Below are 23888 nucleotides of genomic sequence, written 5' to 3' on the forward strand. Positions count from 1 at the left end.
CGCGCGCGCGAGAGAGAGACAGTTTGCGCGCGCGCGCGAGAGAGACAGTTTGCGCGCGCGAGAGAGAGACAGTTTGCGCGCGCGAGAGAGAGACAGTTTGCGCGCGCGAGAGAGAGACAGTTTGCGCGCGCGAGAGAGAGACAGTTTGCGCGCGCGAGAGAGAGACAGTTTGCGCGCGCGAGAGAGACAGTTTGCGCGCGCGAGAGAGACAGTTTGCGCGCGCGAGAGAGACAGTGAGAGAGTATGTGTGTGTTTGTGGTTGTGAGAGAATTTAGATGTAAGAATGTGAAAAGAAAGCGGGTCACTATTCAAATGATGCTGATATATGAATAGAGCAGCAGATGCTTTTGATGATGAAACCATTATCAACATTAGCAGCGATCCGAGTAGCGTGTGAGGGGTGTGCAACATATCTGCTCTAGAAGAATCGACACATCTGGTACTCAGACAGTTTTGAAAACCTCACAAAAACGCCAGGATTAAAGGAAATAAAGAAAAAAAGCAAGTGGCGGTGAGAGGCAGAAACAAAGTAGGATCAAGTGACAAACAATTGACATCAACTGCGATAAAACAAAAAAGTGACTACCTGTTTACAATATTATTTTTATTTCCTATTTTTTTTTTTTTTTTTTTAACTTGTTCTTAAAATAAAAAGGCAGTGATTCTTAAAATAAGCCAGATATAATCTTTCAATCACCATAATGATACTAACTTTTTACCTGAAAATATTCCACTGTGGAAGCTGGATAGCAGCACAGTTCATGAGGTAGGGAAATGCTGTAGCAACCACACCCCAGAAATTAAATTAATTTTTTTTTTTAATATTACGGCTTTTCTGAGAAGACTTGAATATTTTTTATTTGTTTTAGTTAATTACATAGTCTTTATTACAAGCAGGAATTGGAATCAAATGAGGAACTGCATGGTATTTTGCTTCCAGCTAATATAACCATATTTCCCTTTTTCATAAAACGTAAAAACATAGTAATGAGTTCAATTCATAAGGTAGGACACAAGAATGTATTTGGCATTGATTTAGGCATTATCAATTTAAAAATACTTTTCAGTAAGTTTATATAGTCTTTAATCTCCTAGAATGATGATCAGCATTTCTTGGGAATCGATGTGCACTCATGTTCCAAGCTCTGAACGCCTTAACATTTCTATTTTTTATTTCATGATTTAGAATGCGTGGATTAGTAGATGTAGAACAGTTGAGATATCAGGGTCAGTTGGCAGAGAAAAACCAAGGAAAACATGGTGGAATTAATTAGGATAGATTTGAAAGAAACAGATCAATGAAGACTTGGCCAGAGATAGTTTGGGAGTCAATTTCTAAAAAACACCCAAAACATGCTATAATGTAAAACAAACACGTTAGAATGCTAATTCTTTTTATAAATAAAAATAAAATAAAGTAACAGATTTACTTTTTATGGACTGTCAAACGCGAAGATCTTATTTACTTGGGAGTCACTACTTACCAAGGCCCGAAAGCCACTAGAGGATAAGGATTAATGAATGTAAGGTGGTAGTATAGTAATCACTAATGGTGTAAATTGGGTAGAATTTGACTATGAGGACAGCTCAACAATGAACTTATTTACATAGGATTTGAAGACTACCATGTTGTATTCAATTGGGGAGCAGGCTAGTGGAACAGTGTTCAACAGGTAGTCAGTTCTGAGAAAGAAGCATGACTCATATGGATTTAGATTTAAGCACAAATAAAGAGTGGAGGTTGAGTATTTTTTTGGAAGTTTGGCAAGCAGGGACCATTGATTGGAGTTCAGTCAAGCACTTGCGATTAAAATAGCGTTAGAGCAGAAACAGGCTTACAATATCTGTTCTGTGGGAAAGAGGTTGCAGGGAAGAGAAAAGGGCATCACCTACTAGGTTTCGAAGCTGGTTTTGAACTCTAAAGGCTTGATAGAGAGTGGCAAGCAGCTATGGCAACAGTACTCCATTTTAAAGCGTACTTGGCTCTTATACAGATAGAGTATTACATAAGATACCTACTAGAGTGGTAGAGTGATCCAACCATTTTTTCCAGTGATCTTAGCAACAGATTTGATGTGTTTCATTTCAGATCAATGTTAATGCTGTATCCTTTGAGGAAAATAAAATATATGCATCCAAGAATACCGGGTAAGATACAAGAAGCAGTCTACAAGCTTTTTTATTTGGGGGGGAGGGGGGATATTAAAGGCGATTTCAAATTGCATTGTCCTGATGACTGAACTTATGCATTCATAACCTAAAATTTCATCTGTTGCAGATATTGGCATTTTAAACACTAGCACGGTTACCTTGCCTGTGGTAATGGATAAGAAAATGGAAGTGTTTGTATTTGCCCATTTTTACTAACAAAATTATGTATGGTGGGATAATTTAAGTGACTTCCAGTCTGGATTAATATGAAAATATATCTATGGCATGTAAGCTACATATAGACATTTATGTTTCATTTCCACAGGAAATAATTAGGCCAAATGAAGCATACATATGTGTGTGCGTGTGGTAACTTAGTTTACTAGCATAAACTCCAGATTTGTCCTACTCTCTTAATAGTGATGGCCAACCTACAGCAATGTGCCAACAGTTGCTCATCACATAATTACAAATGGCAGATGGAACCATAAAGATAAAAAAAAGTATGGTTAATCGTAAAAGGAAATTTTTTAAATCAAATCATTGAGCACATAATTGCCAAATACGTCCATCTTCTATAATATAAATCTCACCTGTGTTTAAATGTATCTATGTATGTATGTTTGTATGTCTACCTAAAGCTTTCGAATGAGGCGACAGATTTGCAGGAGACCAGTATCATTTTGAAGGTCGACCCTTCGGACGACCAATATCGAAAAATTGGCTAAAAACATTAATCCCTTCACCCTCAACTGGGCATTTTTCTACAGGGAGTGGTCGCTTTTTTTTTGCCGATATTTTCAAAAATCATTCCCTCTTTTTGATTGACTAGCCTTAGTTTAAACCTTCGTCACTTCTGGTTTGGCGATGGGTGCAACAGCAAAGACATCACTTTTTTTTTTCATGTTCTTTTCCTCCGTGGTACGGGTTCGAGACTGCCTACTTACTACCACTTTATTTTTTTTGCTGAACACACACCTCCAAACACTTGGGCAAAGCCGGGCACCCAAGCTAGCATTACCATAAAGTTCATCTTGTATTTATTTAAATTTCTTCTACACAGCTATTCTGTTCACACACATATATATATATATATATATATATATATATATATAGTTGCCCGGTTGTAAAATACATGTAAAGACCATGTTGATTCATGCAGATTTCGTACTTATTATTATAGACTGAATTCTCTAGCTATTATTATTGAATATCATATTGTACCCAATATATAGTAGTGATTTCAAAAGTAAAAAAAAATAAACAAAAATAAAAACAAACACAGCTAAGTGCCATCAGTTAGATTCAAAACCATAGTTCTCTAGCTTTACTTGTTAACTTCTGACCCAAATCCATACGCATAGAAAAAACTGAAAACATTTGTTTAATCTATAGATGTATATTTGTGCATGCGTACAAAAGTACTTCCAGTTGAATTAAACCTGGCAAAAGTAAATTATTTTCAATTTTGAATCCTTAGCTGCTACTTTTACTTGCTGAAGACCAAATCGAATTTGTTCCATTGTTTTTACATGTGTATAGACTTAAACTCAGATGATTATGAATTATGCTGGAGAGCTATATATTTTGGTTTGGATTCTAGCACACAAGTCTTTTTTTTTTTTTTTTTTTTTTTTTTTTGAAATCACTATCATATACTGGATACAATATGATAATCAATAGATATTTGAACAGCTAACGAAGTTTCCAGCTATGGTTATAGTCTTTGGTGTAATTTCAAGCGAGGACCACATCATACTACCTAACATCTTCAAAGTCAGCTTGAAAGTCAACACCAAAATGCACTTGGACGTGCTGAAGAGTGTGATGATCCTCTGGTGTAATCAAATGGCTGCTGGCAGACCCCGAGTGTTGTAACAGGACTGCACCGGTCCACAACTCTAAAGAGACCCAGGCTTGGCTTCAGAAGGAGTGCTTTCAGACCCGTATAGAAGCAGAGGCAGTGATTGAGGCTAAAGGCGGCTACATTGAATAGATGTCAGCGCTACCACATAATCAAGTTATCTGAATTGATTTTTCAATAAAAGTTTTAAAATAAAGCTGTAGTGTTTTTTTTTTTTAGGGTGACAACTTTATCATTTCACCCTGTAGACATGTAAATAATTAAATATTTCTAATGTTTATCAAAGGAATTAATGTATAACTGGCAAATATGTTCTGGAAACTAAGATAGTAAAAGGGGGCACAAGTTTGTGTTGTGCATCAAAATTACAAGTGTAAAAAAAATTGTTGTACGAGATAAGAGATTGAACCAATCTTATTACAAGAGATGTTTGCTTGGTCCAATTGATACAGTCACTAGAAACATGGTAGAGGATTGTAACTGACGCACCACAATGAGTGCAAAGCGTTGCAATGAATGAATCTTCACTGAATACACCCATCAACACTGAATACACCCATCAACATTGAAGAAAACAAAACAGAAACACTTGTTCCTCAAGTTTTAATATATTTGTAAGGATAAACGCTGAAAACTATTTTAATGTATTCAAATTTTACATAAATCAAAACTACACTTTTTTTTTTTCCTTTTTTTTTTTTTTTTTACACAAACCAGTCATATGGCATGATTAAAGTATTGCTGGTTTGTGGTTAAATAGATCAGTAAAAAAAATAAAAATAAAAATAAAATAAAAATAAAAAAAATAACCCCTACTTAAGAGAAGGCAAAGCCTGAGGTAGTTGACCGCCTAGAACTGCACAAAACCTACATTTTTTTGCAATCAGAGAAAAGGTCATTACAAGAATGGTCTAGACTCTTATTTTGGTGCTAAGGTAAAAACTCGAGCAGCGCCGACCTGGATATACCAAAGTTTGAATCTAGTTATTTCTACAACAAAAGTCATTTTATGATATTATGTTGACATGTCGATTCTCATAAGATCACTAAAGTTAAGCAATGTTGTGGCTGGTCATCATCATACAAGTGATTGTGAATACCAAGCGCTGTATGTATGAGGATGTCAACACCTCCCTATAAGAACTGCAAAAACCTAACGTTGTCATCTCCTCTAACAAGGATATATATAGGTCTAGGAACCGCTTATGAATTTGATATGCTCTTGAAATTTCCTTCAGAGGAAGCCGTTTCAACTTGCCTCGAATGAATGCTGCTGGCATATATATTGTCAACCTCACAATATCTTAGCAGAAAGCAGATTCTGGAAAGAATTATTGTTGGAACAGATGTCGACAGACTGTTCACTCACTAAAGGTTGTACAGTGCTGATCTATACTAATGTACTTTTACGTAGTGTAAAATATTGACAAAACATTATTGCAGCGAGTTTTTTAAAAAATATATTTCTTTCCCTCCAAAACAAACATCAACCTCCGTTGCATAGGGTAACATCTGTTTCATGCATAAAGCATTGTTTCTTTGCTTATTTAATGTTCTTAAGTGTAATAAGGACACAGGATCTTTCCAAGTGAAAATGAGCAAAGAAAAGAATTAGATATCATGAAAGTAGTTGGAAACTATAAAGGAAAAAGTGCATACGTTGCACTATATGAACATGTGGGTGTGGAGTGGTAGTACGGTTTACAGGAAGTGGTAACAATTATTATTCTTAGCAGGTTCCTTACAAAATAAAAGAAAAAAAAAATTAAAGAAAAAGATGATTGTCTTGCTTGAAATAAGTTAATCTGACGAGCATCTGCTATCCACTTTGTGTCTTGTTCCAATTTAAATGGATCAAAACGAAAAGCAGCAGATAAAGATGGGTGGAAATCATTAATGAAGACGCACAGAATAAAATACTTCAAGCGAAGGAATTTTTTTTTTTTTACTTCCTTTACAGAAAAAGACAAATTATTTTTATTAAAAAATTTGCAGTCGATTAAAATAAAAACACCATAATTTGCAGTCAATTAAAATAAAAACACCACAACCCTTACTAATGCAATCTACTGAGCATCTGAGTATATTTATATTCTTTGGATTCTTCAGACTACCGTTCTCATCCCGATTGTTATTCATATGTTTCAGTCGATATCACCTCCCACCTTCAGGTGTATCTTGTCGAACTCTGGAATCTGCAAAAACTCATAGTGCAGTGGATAGAGTATTTGGGAAAATTCAGTTGTAATAGTTACACTTTTCTAGAGGTTGAAAGTTCAATACTTAGTGTGGGTGACACCTAAAATACAATAGTGAATTACTTGGGATTTCCACCCAGTCATGGCTGACAGAACAAGAGCATGCTACCTCCGTTTATTAAATAAAGGGTTCCGTTTAAAATTTCATGTAAATTCACGTGTATAACAGGAAGATTCTCAAGTTTGACAAGACATACCATAAGGTTGGAGGTTACATCTACCGAAACGTACAAAGATGCAAACAAACAGTCTGAACACTTCAAATGATGCGAATAATCAATCCTCATCTCAACAAGTCAAGCATGCATGGCCCCCCCCCCTGAGTGCACAATGAACGATGCATGAAAAAAAATGATTAAGTCCAGTACTCCCCACCCAGCTCCAAAAGTCCCCAGGGGGTGTCAAATCCTGGTGAAAATGGACAAACGGTGTAGTTTAGGCCGTAAGAAATTCATCAACAACATTATTTAAAAGCAAGAGATTAATATCTTTTTTCCTTCTAATCTAGAGTGGATCATATTGAGAATTTTGATTTTCCCTACATTCAACTATAATTTAACTCTGCTCTTGTTGAAAGGTATGTAAATAGGGACGCATCTCTGCAATTTTTTTTTTTTTTTTTTTTTTTTAAATAAATATTTGTTAATTTTATCTACAGAACTTTATAAATTTTATGGGGTAAGCCGATATACTTATTTTAGAAATAATGGATTTACCCAGAGACTTTAAACATAGTTACATTTAACACGTTATTGGGCAGTGATTGGTGTTAGGAACAGTATCCCCCTCCCCCAATCATGGTGCGTACTTCTGTAACAAACTTTTGCTAATAGACTTTTCTTTCCTCACTGTGTTATTGGGCAAAATATAATTTAGTTCACATAAGTTTCTTTCTGATAATGATTAGGCTGGATAGGAAGATATATTGGAGATATTTTTCATTTATGACCTAAACAGAAGCAGCCACTTAGGAAATAGATAAAAAGAATTTCCTACATTTCTGTATCTAACTTCAGACAGTTGAACAAATATACATTTTTTAAAATTAGGTATTAACCTTGTTGTGGGGTAAGCTGATCTACCCATTTCAGGTATAATGAACTTACCCAAATACAATAGATATAATTACATCTAAACATCGATGTAGTGACTTATAGCAGTCATGGCCTCTAGAAGCATGTCGTGTACTTCTGTAACATACTTTTGCTAATACACTTTTTGTTAATTATACCATTGTGTTTGTCTTGATCATTACTGGCCTGCAAGGCTACAACAATAAACAATGTATTTATTTTATTTTAATAAATTCATATACTTCCTCTTCTTTTTATAAGTCTTCAAAGTTTTAAAAAAATATATATATTTTCTAAATAAGTAAAAACATTTTTATATAAAAACAAAAATCTACAATGGAAAAATGTTCATATTGTTCTGTGTGTAATTCAATGTTTATACATTTTGTTAAAAACTTTGTAACTTTTTTTTTTCTATTTTGTAAATAAAGCTTATTTTAATTAAAAGGGGGTGTATGAAAACAAACGTGTTTATTGCACCGGAAATAAAATAAAACGTTAAAGCAAAATATATCCTTTTGGTCGTTACTAATTCTGGGGTGCCTCAAGTATAATTGATCCAAATATTACAATTTATATTTTTATTACCTTTGCTAATAAACAGAGAAAGGGGAGGAGAAATAGGGAGCAAGTGATAAACCTACAAAATAAGTGCAGGGTAGGGGTCAAACATACAGTGTGAGAGGGTGAAGAGTGACAAATTTAAGAGATTTGTCATTTACTTTACTGTATTATTTATATATAATTAATAAACATAGCTGTACTAGTTGCTGTCTTTATATGAGAAAATGGTGGTGGAGCTCCCAACGACCTATAAGAGTGTGAGTTGAATATAAATAAAATGTAGTGTTTAACAACGACCACCGAAAGTAAGGTCTGTTAACTGAAAAGTGCCTGCAGGCAATGTAGGTAAGATTTGTCAGACTGTCAGCACTATATGAGGGCCATTTGAAAAAGAGCAATAAAACATTTTTTAAAAGAAAAAAGGAACAGTTCGATTACTACTGAAACTGAACTTTATTCAATATAAATTATAAATACTATCTATGTAAAATTAAGTAATTTTAAAGCAATATACAATACTGATAAAACTGAATTATGAATTTAGGAAACAAACAATTAAAAAACATTACACACCAATGATGAATAATTTTAAAAGTGAAAACAAACGATATTTGTTTTCATTCTAATATACTTGACACCACTTTTGTTTGGAAGTAAAGAAAAACCCAAGTTAAAATATAGTTGGAACGTTAGTAACTTGTCTTTGGTAACATTTATCTTCGGCACAAGATCACAGTGTAGTATCTGTTCTGATGCTACACTTCATTTGTTCTATCCTCGGTCAGTGGAGGAGAAATCCTTCATGACAGACAATTTATTTTTGTTCCTACCCAGAGTGCCCCTTTTTGGGAGCTAGATTTTCCCCTATTAAAAACTGACTTTGTGTCTAACTGTGCTCTCGTGGGGAGGCAAGTAAATACATTTAAAAACAATATTTTTGACAAATATTCTCGTGTAAAAATTATTTGTTTATAATTCTAAAAAGAAACAATCAATTTTAATATATAACGCCCAGTTACCACTAATTTTCTTAATAGCCGTGCATGAGGAATAATTTTCAAACCGACTTTAGAAAAAAAAATAGAACTTTAAAATATTTGGAAATACTCAATGAAAGATTTTATTTATTACTAGCGGGGGGGGGGGGGGTATCCGGCGATGCTCGGGTGTCTTGAGGTAAATCAAAACTCCGGGGGGGGGGGGGTTAAATAATAATAAAAAAATGTTTTGGTAGGTGAGTATGAGAATCGAACCCGTACCCTTGAGTTGGAAATTAATGTGTGAAAAAAAAAAAAACGTGCGATGTTACCATTGGGCCACCGCGACATACAGCGTAGACGTGTTTGAACTATAAAAACAGGCGTGCGTAATAAAAGTTAACTTTGCTGCTTCCATTTGACCTAATTAAGAAGGTCAAATAGAAGTCACGCAGCATAAGCGTCTGTTTCCGGCGCATTGCCGCGAACACGTCCGTTTGAGATTAGTTTCATTTTATTTATACTAAAAAGCCCAATAATCAACACGCGAGAAGCCAAAATAACAATAATTTTGTAAAAAATCAACGTAAATAAATCTATACGCTACGCGCTTTCCTAATTCCTAGATATTATGATATAGGACCTATATACACAGTTTTAAGCGATAGTAACGACTCCGGGAGCGCGTGCGAAAGAAGCCTTTTGAAGACATACACGAAATGATCACACACATTTTGCCTTTTATATATATAGATTAGAAATACATTTTGACAATTATTCTTATGTAAACATTATTTGTTTATAATTTTAAAAACTAAAACAAAATTAAATTAAATTTTTAACCTTCCTGATGGACTGTTTAGCCTTATAAGAAAATAAACAGTTAAAAATATCAAGATAATATTTGCTGCATTAGCAATAAATAGTATTGTTTCTTTAATTTATATTAACAATGTTATCAAACGTTATGAAAGTACTTGAATACAGTTCTAATTAAATACTCGTTTAATTATTAACAAATAACATTACTTACTTTACTATATTTGGTTGGAATAAAATTTTCCCTTCTAATGGCACATATCCAAATTGAGACTTGCTCCTTCTCTTTAGGAAAAGAAAATATATGTACTTTGGGGCCTTTTGGATAATTTCCCTGGCAATTTGGAACAATGCAAGAATAAGCCATGTTAGACAGCAAACTGAAAACTAGACGAAACTGCTGCTGATAAGGGACCGTTAGCCTAGACCATATACCTACAAGTGGATCTGATAATGACGTCACGCTATCATGTGCATCGGCCTTCTTTTCTCTCGGTAGCCACGGTTTAACCAAATTGCTGACTCAATCAAAATTAATGGAGTGATTAAAACAAATTAGTATGATAAAAGCGGTCACTAAAGGTACACATTAAAGGTCGCAGCTAGAGTAGAATGCGAGGAAAAATTCTGTTCAGACATTAAAAATGGTTTCATGTTGCCTTTTCTTATACATTATAAAATGAGGAATCATTACGATTTAAAATCCATGTAGTATTATGCCTGTAGACTTGAGAAAAGCAAGCTTCAAATATGTCAACATTATCTGAATAAGCAGACAAGAAAACAAAATGGCGACCATATTTGACCAGATGTGATTTCTAACGCCAATATGGCATTTTTCTCCCATTGTGCTCTTTAACGTTCTTGGCCCTATGGAAAAAAGTGCTCACTACCACTCTTACAAAGACTAACATCAAGAAAAGATTACTTATTTGTTTATTCATAAATCTTTAACGTTGCACATTCATGGTGTAAATGTTCTGCTGAGACAACACATTTTTGTTCAGTTATTAAGTACTTATAAATGGCTTTCGGTTGAGTGAAATAAAATAAGAGAAAACCTTTATTAAAAAGTGATCAGTTGAGAAAAATGTATTTTTTAATCCAAGGACAATCACTTTTGCTTTACATGTGGCTCCACCTAGCCAAATAAAAAAATGAAATCTACGATTTGTGCGGGGGGGGGGGAGAGGGAGAGAGAGAGAGAAAAACTTATAAATTTAAAAAGCAAGCCTCCCAAAAATTTATTGTTTTGTTAAAAAAATTCAACATTTGAATTTTTACAAGAAATCATTTCTTTCATGACAAAAGGGCACATAAAACAAACAAAACAATATATACCTATTATGATAAAAAGATAAGATTTATATCCTGGTGAAAAAAATTGGAAGAGAGACAAGAAAGGGAAAAAGGACACTGCGGAAGGAGTGGTGGGGGGGGAAACACTGGGGAAGGGGGGGGGGGAGACGAAGGGGAAAAGGGGAATAGAAGAGATAACAGTAAAAGAAACATCATATGCTTGTACATGCTAAACTTCTGAAAAGCCTCCACAAATTCCAGCCAACCAAATACTTGCAATTGATAAACTTCATTTTGCTGATAAGAAGCACGCCTGCAAGTAGATTTAACGATCATTTTGAAGGCCTGTCCTTATTAGGATCAGAAGTTTCATCTAAAGAATGGCTGCTCTTTAAAGAGCATGCCCAACAAGCTGTTCAGAAAGAACTTCATGGCAAAAGATCTCACAAAGAATGGATATCACCAAAGCATTTCCTTGTTCAAACAACCAGAGATGCTTACAATTGCGGGAAGGCAGATTTTAGACAGTTCAGGCAACAAACAACTAAATCTGACTGTAGTGTAGACTGAAATAAATGCTGGCAGGCAGTTGCATCTAAAATGGAATGAGCAGCAACCATAGACGACTCAAGAAGATTCTATCAACTTTTATACTTAGCGACAAGAGGCAGCTGGTCCCCTCTGTGAAATATTACTCAATGAGAATGGAACAACTATTTGCTAGCTGACAAACTGCATCTAAGGATGGAAACGGTACTTTAAACACTGCTAAACCATGTACCACTATTCTAGCATCTCTTCCACAGCAACATTACCAGATGCATGATGCCAACTGTGATCCATCAACCAAAGACGAAATTAAATAATAAAAAGGCTGAAGTACAACAAATCAGCTGGCAAGGATAGGCTCCCAGTAGAAATATATGATTGCTGTCTTGATCTCATGGCCAGGTGATTATATCAAATACTCTGCTGCATTTGGTGCTCAGAAAAAAAATAATCCTCCAAAACTGAAACAACAATTCTCTCTACAAAAAAAAAAAAAAAAAAATAAATAAATAAATAAACGTCATATATGTAGCAATTATCATAGAATAAGTCCAATTAATGTTGCATGGAAAATCTGCAGATATCTAAACTGTAATTTCTGAACACATACCATGCACTGAATGAGGCAAGGGAAGGTAGGGCAGTAGCCTTAGATATATCTAAGGCTTTTGAAGGGTACAGCATGATGGTCTTCTCAGGAAAATCTGATCATATGGTATTACTAGACGAATACTTAACATAATTAAATCCTTCTTAAATAAATTTACCCTTATCCCTGAGTGGCTTCCGGGCCTTGATAAGTGGTGATCACTAAAAAAAAAAAAAAAAAAAAAATCCAGGATGCCCTTGATGGTCATACATCAAAACAATGATAAATGCGGGTGTACCGCAGAGGTCGATCCTTAAACCTTTATTATTTCTGATATTCATAAATAACCTCCCTGATAAAATAGTCTCTGAGATGGGTATATTTGCTAATGATACCATGCTCTATAACAGGCACAAGGGAATAATGAATGAGCACATATCTAAGGCAATGACGGAAATTCTAGAGGAATAGAGGAAGACCTCCAGTCTGTAGTGGAATGGGGGACCAAAAAAAAAAAAAAAGAAAAGAAAATGTATGGTAACATTCAATGCTGTTAAGATTGTGTCCTTTAATAATTAAAAGAAACCTTCTCAAGCACCAATAGTTATGGCTAAAGATACATCATCTGAAAGTACTTCTTTCAAACTCCTCGGCTTAACACTCACAGGGAATGAGTTGGAACATATACACTTGTGCCCGATATTATTCATACCCCTCGGATCTTTGAGATTTTTATAAGAATATTGCTCAAACCAGAAGGTAGACAATATTAAAGGGATTTCAAACAATTACTCAAGCATAAGCATTTAATTTAAACTCAACAAATAAATAAATTATGCAAGATTGAAACATTATACAAAGAAAAACAATAATGGCACTAGTTCAAAATTATTCATACCTCTCTTACTAATAGTCAATAGCATGCCCTTTATTCTTAATAACTGCCTGTAACCGTTTTGGATATTTATCAACCAGGTTTTTACAAGCATCAACACTGATTTTTGACCATTCTTCAATGCAGTAGTTCTCCAAATCCCTCAAATTTCTAGGTTTCCGCTTTTTAACCTCAGTTTTCAATATGTGCCAGAAGTTTTCGATAGGGTTCAGGTCGGGACTCTGGCTAGGCCATTCCAAAACATTAATTTGATTATCCTCTTTCTTTCTTGACTATTTTGGCAGTATGTTTTGGATCATTTTCCTGTTGAAGGACCCAGTTTTGTCCTAAATGGAGCTTCTCCGCATCCTGTCGAATGTTTTTCTAGAGTATCTCCAAATATTGCTCCTTCTTCATGGTTCCATCTATCTTGACCAAACTACCTGGACCACTAGCCGAAAAGGAGCCCCAAAAAATTAGGCTACCACCACCATGTTTCACCGTGGGTATGGTGTTCTTTGGGTTGTAAGCTTCTCCTTTCTTCCTCCAAACATAAGAAGCATCCATATGGCCAAACAATTCAATTTTTGTTTCGTCAGTCCACAAAATACTTGAGAAAATGGACTCTGGAGAATTCACATGGGTCCTAGCAAACTTTAGACGTGCTGCAAGGTGTTTCCGGTGTGCAATGGAGTCCTTCTTGGTCTTCTTCCTTTCAGACCATTTTCATGCAGAGTCCTTTGCAATGTTTGCCTTGATATTTTTATGCCAGAAGACTCCAGATTTTCTAAAATGTCCTTAGTAGTGGTGGTTGGATTTGCATTAACACTTCTTACAATATTCCTGGTGGCTCTAGCAGACAGTTTCCTTTTCCTTCCTCTACCAATCAAGTTGTTTGTTGTGTGGTGGCTCTGGAATTTTTTGATGATGCTCTGTACTGTTGCTGTAGGGACCTCAAATTTCTTGGAAATTGACTTGTAACCTAAACCATCCCTATGTGAATTCACAATTTTAGTCCTAAGATCATTACTAAGCTCTTTTTTCTTCCCCATTCTAATAATTTTTATTCTTTTATTGGTTTTCAGTTGATATCATTTTAATTTCTGAAAAATGCAAAAAACAGAAATGAAATTAATCAAAGGTTGTATAAAAGCATTCAAAATAAGAATCAAACAGGAAACAAACAGTCAGAAATTCGATTAATACTGAAAAAATAAGGGGGTATGATTATTTTTGAACATTGCAGATTTTATAAATAGCTGTATATTTCTTTTATTACAAGTATCCCGAGATTTTAAAATGACGAAAATGATAAGAAGAGGTTTATTAAGAATATGTATCAATATGGACGTAAACAATAAATTCTTACAAAGTTACACCTAATAAACTCAATTTTCAAGGGGGGTATGAATAATATCGGGCACAAGTGTACATCAAGGGCATTGCCGCAGCTGCCGTTAAGAAGGTGGGTTCTCTCTACTGTGCTAGAAAGTTACTTATGCCTGAAAGTATCCTGTACCTCTACAAGGCCACAGTTCGCCCATGTACGGAGTATTGTTGTCACATTTGGGCTGGTGTATCTGCTATTAGTCTCTCGCTCCTGGACAGGGTTCAAAAGAGTCGCCAACCTAATAGATCCAGAACCGCAAGCTAGGCTTCAGCACAACCTCCCATCGACAAAATGTTTCATCCCTCTTCTTATTTTACAAGTATTTTAATGGTAGATGCTCTGATGACCTACAAGCTCTTGTACCCTCCTCAACATAAATACTCCCAACAAACTTGACAAGCAGCAAAATCCCACCCCTAGACATTAGAGATCCTCAGATGCCAGAAAGCCTTCTACTCTAATTCCTTCCCCAGAACTAATGAACTTTGGAATTCCTTTCTGGATTCCTGCTTACCCGACTGTACTGACATGCAGAAGTTCAAGTGTCATGTAAACAGACATCTTGTTGCTCAACTCCCTACATAGTATCCTTGTAATTATGTTCTAGATAGTAGCCTCCTACATCAAAGTGGCACTGTGCCTTGTTTGGGGTGAAAATGCAACAAAAAAAATCTTTCCAATTATCATCCTACAGTGTTTTCCAACGCAAAGAAATCTTCAAGCATGACCGAATCAATCCAGCTTCTGGTGAAGTTGGGGCTCCACTGATCAGATTTTTTTTCAATTAGGAAGATTTTGAAACAACGGTTTTATCAGTAGGCAGCTGTGTTTCATTGACTTCACTGACGTATTCAACTGTTGAATACAGGAGTCTTTGGGAAATAATGAGCCATGGCAGATTTCTGCTTAATCTGCTGAGGGCCTATTACACACATACTCAAACAAAAGTCTGTTGCTACGGTAAGGAATCGGAATTCTTCAATGCAGAGTCTGCTGAGATTGTGTTCTTTTCCTAGTCTTGTTCAACTACATTATTGACAGGATGCTTGATCGGGGCATGATAAATTTTGCTAACATCCAAGTTGGACATGATGGTTCCAATACTGACCGGGACCATGCAGATGGTGTTACTATCCTCTGTGAAATGTATGCTGATGTATAGCAGGTATTGAATAATATCACTACTAATACCAAATGTGTAGATATGATCAAAGAAAAAGAAAAGGTTCTGTCAGTTACGCCCCCACCTCCATTCCAATAGAGTCCTTATCATTTTCAATGGCTCCATTGTTGATAAAATCAAGTAGTTCAAGTATCTTGGTTCAAGCTTTACAGTTACAGGCTAGGGTAAGGATAAAATGGCAATTGGTATAGATACTACCAAAGTAGATTGTGGTTTTGAAAAGAGAAAACTCAACAAAACTGAAGCCATACCAAGCACATATACACAATACTATTGCATGGTTTTGAGACTTGGCCCCTGCACAAGCATCTTGATGCACTGGAGATCTTTGACATGTGCTGCCTTCACATCCTAGATATGTCTTTCCGGCCAATGACCAAACTGCACTATCCATGCAAGATGCAACACCACCAGAACTAGAAATTCTTAAAAGGAGACTTTGCTAGTTTGGTCACATTCTTCAATACCCTGAAGAAGAATTAATCTGCAAGTCAGTAACCTCAATTGCACTCGCTGGCTATAAGAACTTTGATAGGAATGGTAAAAACAGTGACTGAGCTGGTGGTTGGCCCTCAGTTTTTTTGTGTTTGTTGCTGGAACAAGGAATGGCTGAAGTATGTCAACGACTTGGCTGTTGATCAGCAGGGGTGAACCACCTATGTGGTATGCGATGAACTTATTTCAAATCAGCTCAACCCATCCCAAATGAATGCCATTACACAGAGACATTAAAACAAAGATATGGCTATAATTTCCATCACATCCTCTCTCTCGGAAAGATATATATATATATATATAAATAAATAAATAAACAGACTAAAATTTACCAAAAACATATGGCTAGGAGCTAAGTGTAGTGCTATTTTTGATAATTTTTTTTTTTTTTTTTTTTTTTTTGCAAAGAAATCACTTATCAAGACTCAGGCCACTCGAGGATAAGAGTTAAAGAGTGTACAGTAGTAAAAGGGACAATATAGTAATTGTTAGGAGTGTAAATTTGTTAAATTGGATTACTTAAGGGGAACGGCTTATCAAGAAATTGTTTACGTTGGACTTGAAGACAACCAAATTGTAGTCAGCTGGAAAGCTTCATCTCTTGGTCAGCAAAAGAGAAATCCTTCTAGACGGAGGTAATTTTTATTTTTGTCCCAAACACCAGTTTGAGGAACTGAATTTTTCCCCACATTAAAAACTGATCTTCAAGTCGAAACTGCCTTTGTAATGAGGCAAGTAAATAAGGTTGTTTTGTTTTACGGTTTATCAGCCTTTTTTGGGGGTTGTTTAATGCCAAACCCAGACATTTTGGTTAAAGACTTGATTTCAAGTTTTTTATATCTTCAAATATTTATTCAAGGTGTTTGGTATGGTTGTTTGGAAAAGTAAAATTGGTTTTGGTTTTGCAGAACATGACTGAGTTTTGCAAAAGGAAAGGGGAAAAAAATAGCATCAATGCATTTTTGGTCAGGAAGCCAGTATCTTCAGACAACCTATTCTGCTAGAACCAGTAAAGTAAAAAGAGACACTACCAATTGACATCAACTGCTGTGAATGATGTGCAAAATTGATTTTTTCATATTCTTGCAATTATGTACTCAATCTATAGTTGGTTGCTGGGTTTCATGACATTTCAGTCTTCTTTGGGTCATTATGTGTCAAAGTCAAATGTTTTGTATAAGATTGGTTTATAGATGGAACACTAACAGGTACTAGCATTCAAGGTCAGAGTGAACCTGGGAGTAGTAGTAACTAAGGGATGAATCCATGCTTCCAAAAGTTTCAAATTAAGGCCTAACATTGAGTGCAGTTTTTTCATATCCAAGGTAGTTGGAGAGAGGGCAATCTTGAATTGCTAATAGTTCATTCATAACAGAATCTATATATATATATATATATATATATATATATATATTAGTGCAAGATTTTATTGAAAATTCAAAGACTCACGTTTTCTTTTTTATAACCTTCGTTTATTTCCTGGATTTTTCCATTACAGCCGTTTCATTAATGAGTTGCCAATTTTACAATTTATGTTTCTGTAAAAATATCCTGTCTCCACCAACTTCTTCAGATATTTATCCATTAGATTTTTACAACAAAAGGTATATTTTTAACATGCTGGACATCGTATCCGGGTAAAGATTTCCACACCCATGCTTCCTCACTTCCACCATCTTTTGGTGTTATATATATATATATATATATATATGACTACTTCATTTAATCACATAAATTAATATATGGAAGTATAATTTTATGCATAAACTTTACTTCAACAATGCTCAACACATAGGTAGTAAGTTAAAAAAAAAAAATATATATATAGCAATTAAGCTTAATTGCCATATATATTTTTATAACTTACTACATACACACATTATATATATATATATATATATACACTGGCTTCAAGTCATTGAATACTGTTTACTGTATATGCCCGCATTTATAGATAGTTAATTTCCCTCAATTACTGTGTTAATTTCTGGTAACCTAGAATGCTAGCATACAGAATCAAGATTATGACTGGGTTTGAATCCGACTGGCACTAATTATCACTTAAAGGGTTAAAGATACACTGATTAATGTGCATGCATGAAAACTACTGTCTGTAGATATAAAAATGTTAATATTTATAAAAAAATATAGTTTTCATATATATATATATATATATACACACACACACACTAACAGGCCGCCTGGCATTGTCCAATTGTAAAATATGTTTAAATATGATATTTTGATTAATGCAGATTTCGTATATGAGCATGGATACCCAGTGTTGCCTGGGTGGAGAGACATGGTATACTAAGAATATTGAGCCACCCCCTAAAAAAAAATAAAAATAAATATGTGAATCAAAATAACGAGTACCCGTGTGACTGCAAAAAAAAAAAATAAAAATAAAATAAAAAAAATAAATTAGCCGCAGTAGGCAGGCTCGAACCTGTAACATAAAAGAGGAAAAGAGGGTGAAAAAAAGCTGACACTAGCTGTCACAGCCACGACGACTTATGTCACGATGGGTCAAAATAACATTTAAACATACATTGAGATTGCTAGGCATATGACTTTGCAAAATTCTTGACACAAAAAGTGACCCCCTCCTTGCAAAAAAACGGCCCAGTTGATCAGCACAGAATTAATCTTTTTGGCCAAATTTTAAATATTTTTTATCCAAGAGATTGATCTTTCTAATGATACCATGGTCACGGTCCAACACGTCTCAGAAGTTTTTGGCAGACATACAAATACACACAGACAAACTAACATTTTCCCTTTTATAGATCAGATTATATTGGACCCAATATATAGTAATTATTTTAGTTAAAAAGACTGGTGTACCATCACTGAGAATCAAAACCAAAATGTTTAGCTTATGATTTACTTTTTCCTTTGACGTTAATTCCTGAGCTATGAAGACATGTTTGCTGCAAGGCTAAAAATGAAAAAAAATTAACCAAATGGCCATTACGTTACACATGCATATCTAATGCCTCATTCGACATTCACCTGGCTAATTCCATTTCTTTAATTTTCACACTCATGCACCAATTTTCCCCGGCTAAAACCCAAATATAAAGTTTTGCATGGGTTCAAATACCCTATATATTAAGTTTCATGTCTGTAGACCAAAAACCCAAAAGCTAACAGGGGTTTGATAGGCAAAATTTTTTAAACAAATATATATACGTATACATATATATATATATATATATATATATATAGAAAGAGGTTTGTGTTTACTATAAGCTTTTTACGTAAATATTACGCAAGTATAAATCATGTAGAATATCTGCATGAATATAATTACACGTAATAGTTAACTAAAGATGATCATCTCATAAGAAAAACGAAAAAACTGATAAAATGATTTAATTTGTGTATTTCTGTTTTATTAAATGCTAGCTTTTTTCTAGTCCAATACCGGCTTCCATCTTACCTCGAAATTACTTATAACGGCACCAACTTACTTTCGGAAGAACCCCCCCCCATCAGCCTTTTCTTTTATATCGTAAGCTTCTTAAAACGTTACTAGCTTAAGTTCAGAATAAAATCACGATTTTCTTTTAACGGCTAATTTAAAAAAAAAATGTTTTGAACGCTACTAACTGAATTTCTTTCAATGCAGTTTGCAATTTGGAGACGGAATTGTTTTTGTTGAGATAAGTGATTTCAATCATGCTTTTTATTTTAGATTTAAAATATTAACAACTCCATTTTATTTCAGTATTTAATTTGTGTATTTCTGTTTTATCAAATGCTAGCTTTTTTTTTTTTTTTTTTTTTTCCTCGTACATATGTTTATTTATCTACCGAGTTGATAGCAAAAATTACGAATTATACTCATTTTTAGTTCGTGTGAGGGGAATCTATCACCATACTTTCCCTTAAACACGTCTGTTGGACTTTTATTTAGTACAATACTTAATAGTTTTTTTTTTTTTTTTTTTAATGGAGAGTAGAAAACGCATTGTGGATGCGTTATCGGCAGCTCCTGTTACTCTCGCTTCTTCTTATTTGTCCCTCAGTCCTCATTTTTTAAATGAGTGATTTTTCGGACAAAGGGAGAAGAAAAAGCTGTTTTCTAGGTTGGCAGTATTTTTGCGAACAGTTGGCTGAGATGACGGAAATTTTCTGTTTCTATGTCTATCCTTGTAGCCATGTCACTAGTAAGGGTGCTGGAGGTAAACGTTTTGTCTGGGCTGACGTTATCCGCCTGATAGTCAGGGACCCGAACCTTGGATTAACCACTAAGGAGGCTGTCCTATCAGCAGGTGCAAAGTACTGGGGCTGCTGTATTGCCATTTGGTGAATGGATTCTGGACCATGCAGTAGCTTCTGGTGGGGCCTCTCGATGCCATACTAGTGGGTAATTGTTACGGCTTTACCTTATCATTAGCTACAAATAAAAAAAAAAAAAATTCTTCGTTTCTTTTTCTCTCTTAGTTTCCCCTCTTTGTCCTGCTCTAAGTAAATCTGTCGACCTAGTCCACAAATTCCAAAATTTCATCATGACAAGTTTCAAGAAAAAATACACGATTAAACCCGGTTCTCCAACTTCCAACGTAGACCCCTACTACCATGTCTCCTTCTCCAACATCAGGGGTCTTCGTTCTAACCTTCCAGAGGTTGAAACCCAATTACAGGAGACTAAACCAGACCTTTTATTTTTAAGTGAAACTGGCATTGGACAGGCTATTTCCCTAGATGAGTTTGCAATTTCAGGATACTCTAACTTAACTTCTAAATCTGACCCCCAAGATCGCCATGGGCATGGAATATGTGCCTATATTAAAGATAGCTTTCCATGTGGGAGGGACATCTCCAGGGAAGATCCTAACTTACCCTATATGTGCTTCCGGGTTGCTTTAGCTCACACTACTGCATTTATATTTACTCTCTATCGCCCCCACAACAGCGGAGTTACTATCTTTCAAAGCATATCTGAGAAAATTGACCAAGTCCTTTCTACTTATCCTTCAGCTAACATTCACGTATGTGGAGACTTCAATGTTCACAACGTCGAATGGTTGACCCACTCAAACAAGACCGATGATGAGGGGAGGTTCTGTCATGATTTCTCCATTGCCTATGACCTCACTCAGATTGTTCAGCAACCTACCCGTGTGCCCGATAATGACGGCCAGTATGCGAGCCTACTAGACCTTTTTCTCACAACTTGCCCTGAACTATGTTCAGTTTCTGTTCTGTCGCCTCTTGGATCTTCCGACCACTCTGTTGTATCAATTAAGATAAAAATGAAATGTAATAAGTCCCCAGACGTACCTCTTCATCATACAGTATATCGATACACTAAGGCTGACTGGGATAGCTTCCGTACATTTATATCTGATCTACCTCTGCATTCCATGTTTAAAAAGGATGTGTCCTCTATAGTATTAGACCTAACTGAATGGTTAATTGTAGGTATTGACCATTTCATACCCTCTAAAAAGTTTCAGCAAAAACCTAACAGCCAGCCATGGTTCTCTCCAGAATGTGCTGCTGCCATTGCGCACAGAAATCACTTTTTCCACTGCTTCAAACGTAATAGATGTATGGAAACTAAAGCCGTTTTCAGGACTGCCAGCAACCATTCTAAGAAAGTAATAAGGAACGCAAGAGTGTTGTATGCTCAATCTGTTAAGTCCAAAGTAGCTGAGCAGCGGCTTGGTTCCCACCAGTTTTGGCAAATAGCAAACAGAATCCTGAACAGAAGCGTGTGCTCCATCCCAACTATTATCAATGGACCTGAGGTAATCTCGTCAGCATCAGACAAAGCCAAACTCTTTGTCAAGAACTTTGCAGCTAATTCTACCCTTTGCGACCAAGACCGCCAACCCCCAATATTTCCTCCTGTATCGGAAAACACGCTATGTGATATACGTATATCTGTACGTGATGTTGCGAAGCTAATCAAAAACCTTGATTCGAGTAAAGCAACTGGCCCTGATGGTATTCCAATTATAGTACTCAAAAAACTTCAACCTGAATTAGCGCCCATACTTACAAAACTGTTTAAACGTTGTCTTAAGGAGAATAGTTTCCCATCTCCCTGGAAAATCTCATCAGTATGCCCTGTATTTAAGAATTCAGGTGATCGCTCATCCCCCTCTCAGTACAGGCCAATAAGTCTCCTGTGCGTCATGAGTAAGTTGCTAGAATCTGTGTTAAATACAGAAGTAATCAAACATCTCAACAAAAATAACCTTCTTAGTGACACTCAATATGGTTTCCATTCTGCTAGATCTACAGCAGATGTCCTTACAGTTATATCGCATAGGATTAGCAAATCTCTCGACGGTGGCAATCTTTCTAGGGCAATTGCTCTTGACATATCTAAAGCCTTTGATAGGGTATGGCATAAAGGTTTACTTCATAAGATCGCTAGCTATGGTATAGCTGGAAAAGTCTTCTCAATTATTAAATCATTTCTTTCTGATAGGTTCATAAGAGTAGTAGTTGAGGGGCAAAAATCAGAAGCTCACAGTATTAATGCCGGTGTCCCTCAGGGATCCATCCTGGGCCCAACTCTTTTCCTGATCTACATTAATGATCTTCCAAATCATATCCTTACATCATTTGTAGACATTTATGCTGACGACACTACCATTTATGGTACCACATCTAAGACAGTAAACGACCAAGTTCTCTCCAATTCTCTCTCCTCTGATCTTGAGCACGTAGTACAATGGGGAAAGAAGTGGCTGGTTACTTTTAATGCATCTAAAACCAAGCTTCTCTCTTTACATCATCAACATTCTAATCCACATTTGTCATCAATTGAAATGAATGGCTCTCGTCTTCAGGAGGCCTCAAGTTTTCACAAGCTTCTGGGCTTGACCATTACTCCTGATCTTAAATGGAACACGTATATCAAATCTGTTGCCAAGGCCACTGGAAAAATGGTGGGATCTTTCTATCGATCCAGTAGATATCTCACTGCTGATGCTATTCTCTACCTATATAAGAGCCAGGTACGTCCAAGGATGGAATACTGTTGCCACATCTGGGCAGGAGCTGCTAGAAAGGACTTGTCCTACCTTGATAGAGTTCAAAATAGACTTCGTAGCCTCGTAGGAGATGTCCTTTTCTCCTCCTTGCAACCTCTATCTCACAGAAGAGATGTTGCAAGTTTGTCTCTGATGTACCGTTATTTTCATGGAAAGTGTTCAACTGAGCTTCAATCTATGGTCCCCCCTCGCCAAACTTTCACAAGAAACACTCGTCTAGCTGTAAACACTATCAATAATTTCCCCCACTCTTTATCTGTGCCTAAACCTAAACGTAGATTCCATGAACAAGGCTTCTTTCTTAGAACTGCACGCCTGTGGAATTGTCTTCCGTTTTCCTGCTTTCCGGCTGACTACAATATGGTTGTGTTCAAGTCTAAAGTAAATAAGTTCTTGATGAGCCGTTCCATATAAGTTATTAAATTTACCAAATTTTCATTACTAATGATTACTATATTGACCAATTTCTACTGTACACTCTTTAACCCTTATCCTTGAGTGGCCTCTGGGCCTTGATAATGTGGTGATGCCTTTGTAAAAAAAAAAAAAAAATGATAGGAAATTAATTAAAATGAATGTTTAAAAGAATATGCAAATTAGCTCGATCTTTTGCATATGAATGCAATTCCATGACCCATATAACAAAGTTGAAGGTTCTTTTTAAATAGATAAAAGGGTTTTTAATGAATATCAATACACACAAAAAATTTTTTAGGAGTGTGTGTATACAGCCCCCCCCCTCAAAAAAAAACGGGCCCCAACTAATTAGGCCCCGTGTCTTAGT

At 35.6% G+C, this 23888-nt stretch overlaps 2 protein-coding genes across 12 annotated transcripts in view; both read right to left on the minus strand.

Annotated features, from left to right (window-relative positions):
* LOC145287874 (uncharacterized) overlaps positions 1-9038 on the minus strand; it is an 11535-nt gene extending 2497 nt beyond the window's left edge. Inside the window, exons 1-2 of the mRNA XM_080135770.1 lie at positions 5309-9038; positions 1-5273 (exon numbers count right to left, since the gene is read on the minus strand). The exon at positions 1-5273 is cut by the window's left edge and continues 2497 nt beyond it. Coding sequence (XP_079991896.1) covers positions 1-411 — 411 coding nt within the window. The 5' untranslated portion in view covers positions 412-5273; positions 5309-9038. The remainder of the gene's footprint in view (positions 5274-5308) is intronic.
* Positions 1-23888, minus strand: part of LOC145287875 (fibronectin type-III domain-containing protein 3a-like) — a 791938-nt gene that overhangs the window by 518328 nt on the left and 249722 nt on the right. The window lies entirely within an intron of this gene.

The sequence above is a fragment of the Euprymna scolopes genome, chromosome 11, assembly GCF_053919585.1.
Source record: "Euprymna scolopes isolate OS-2025 chromosome 11, ASM5391958v1, whole genome shotgun sequence".
NCBI classification, from domain to species: Eukaryota; Metazoa; Mollusca; class Cephalopoda; order Sepiida; family Sepiolidae; genus Euprymna; species Euprymna scolopes.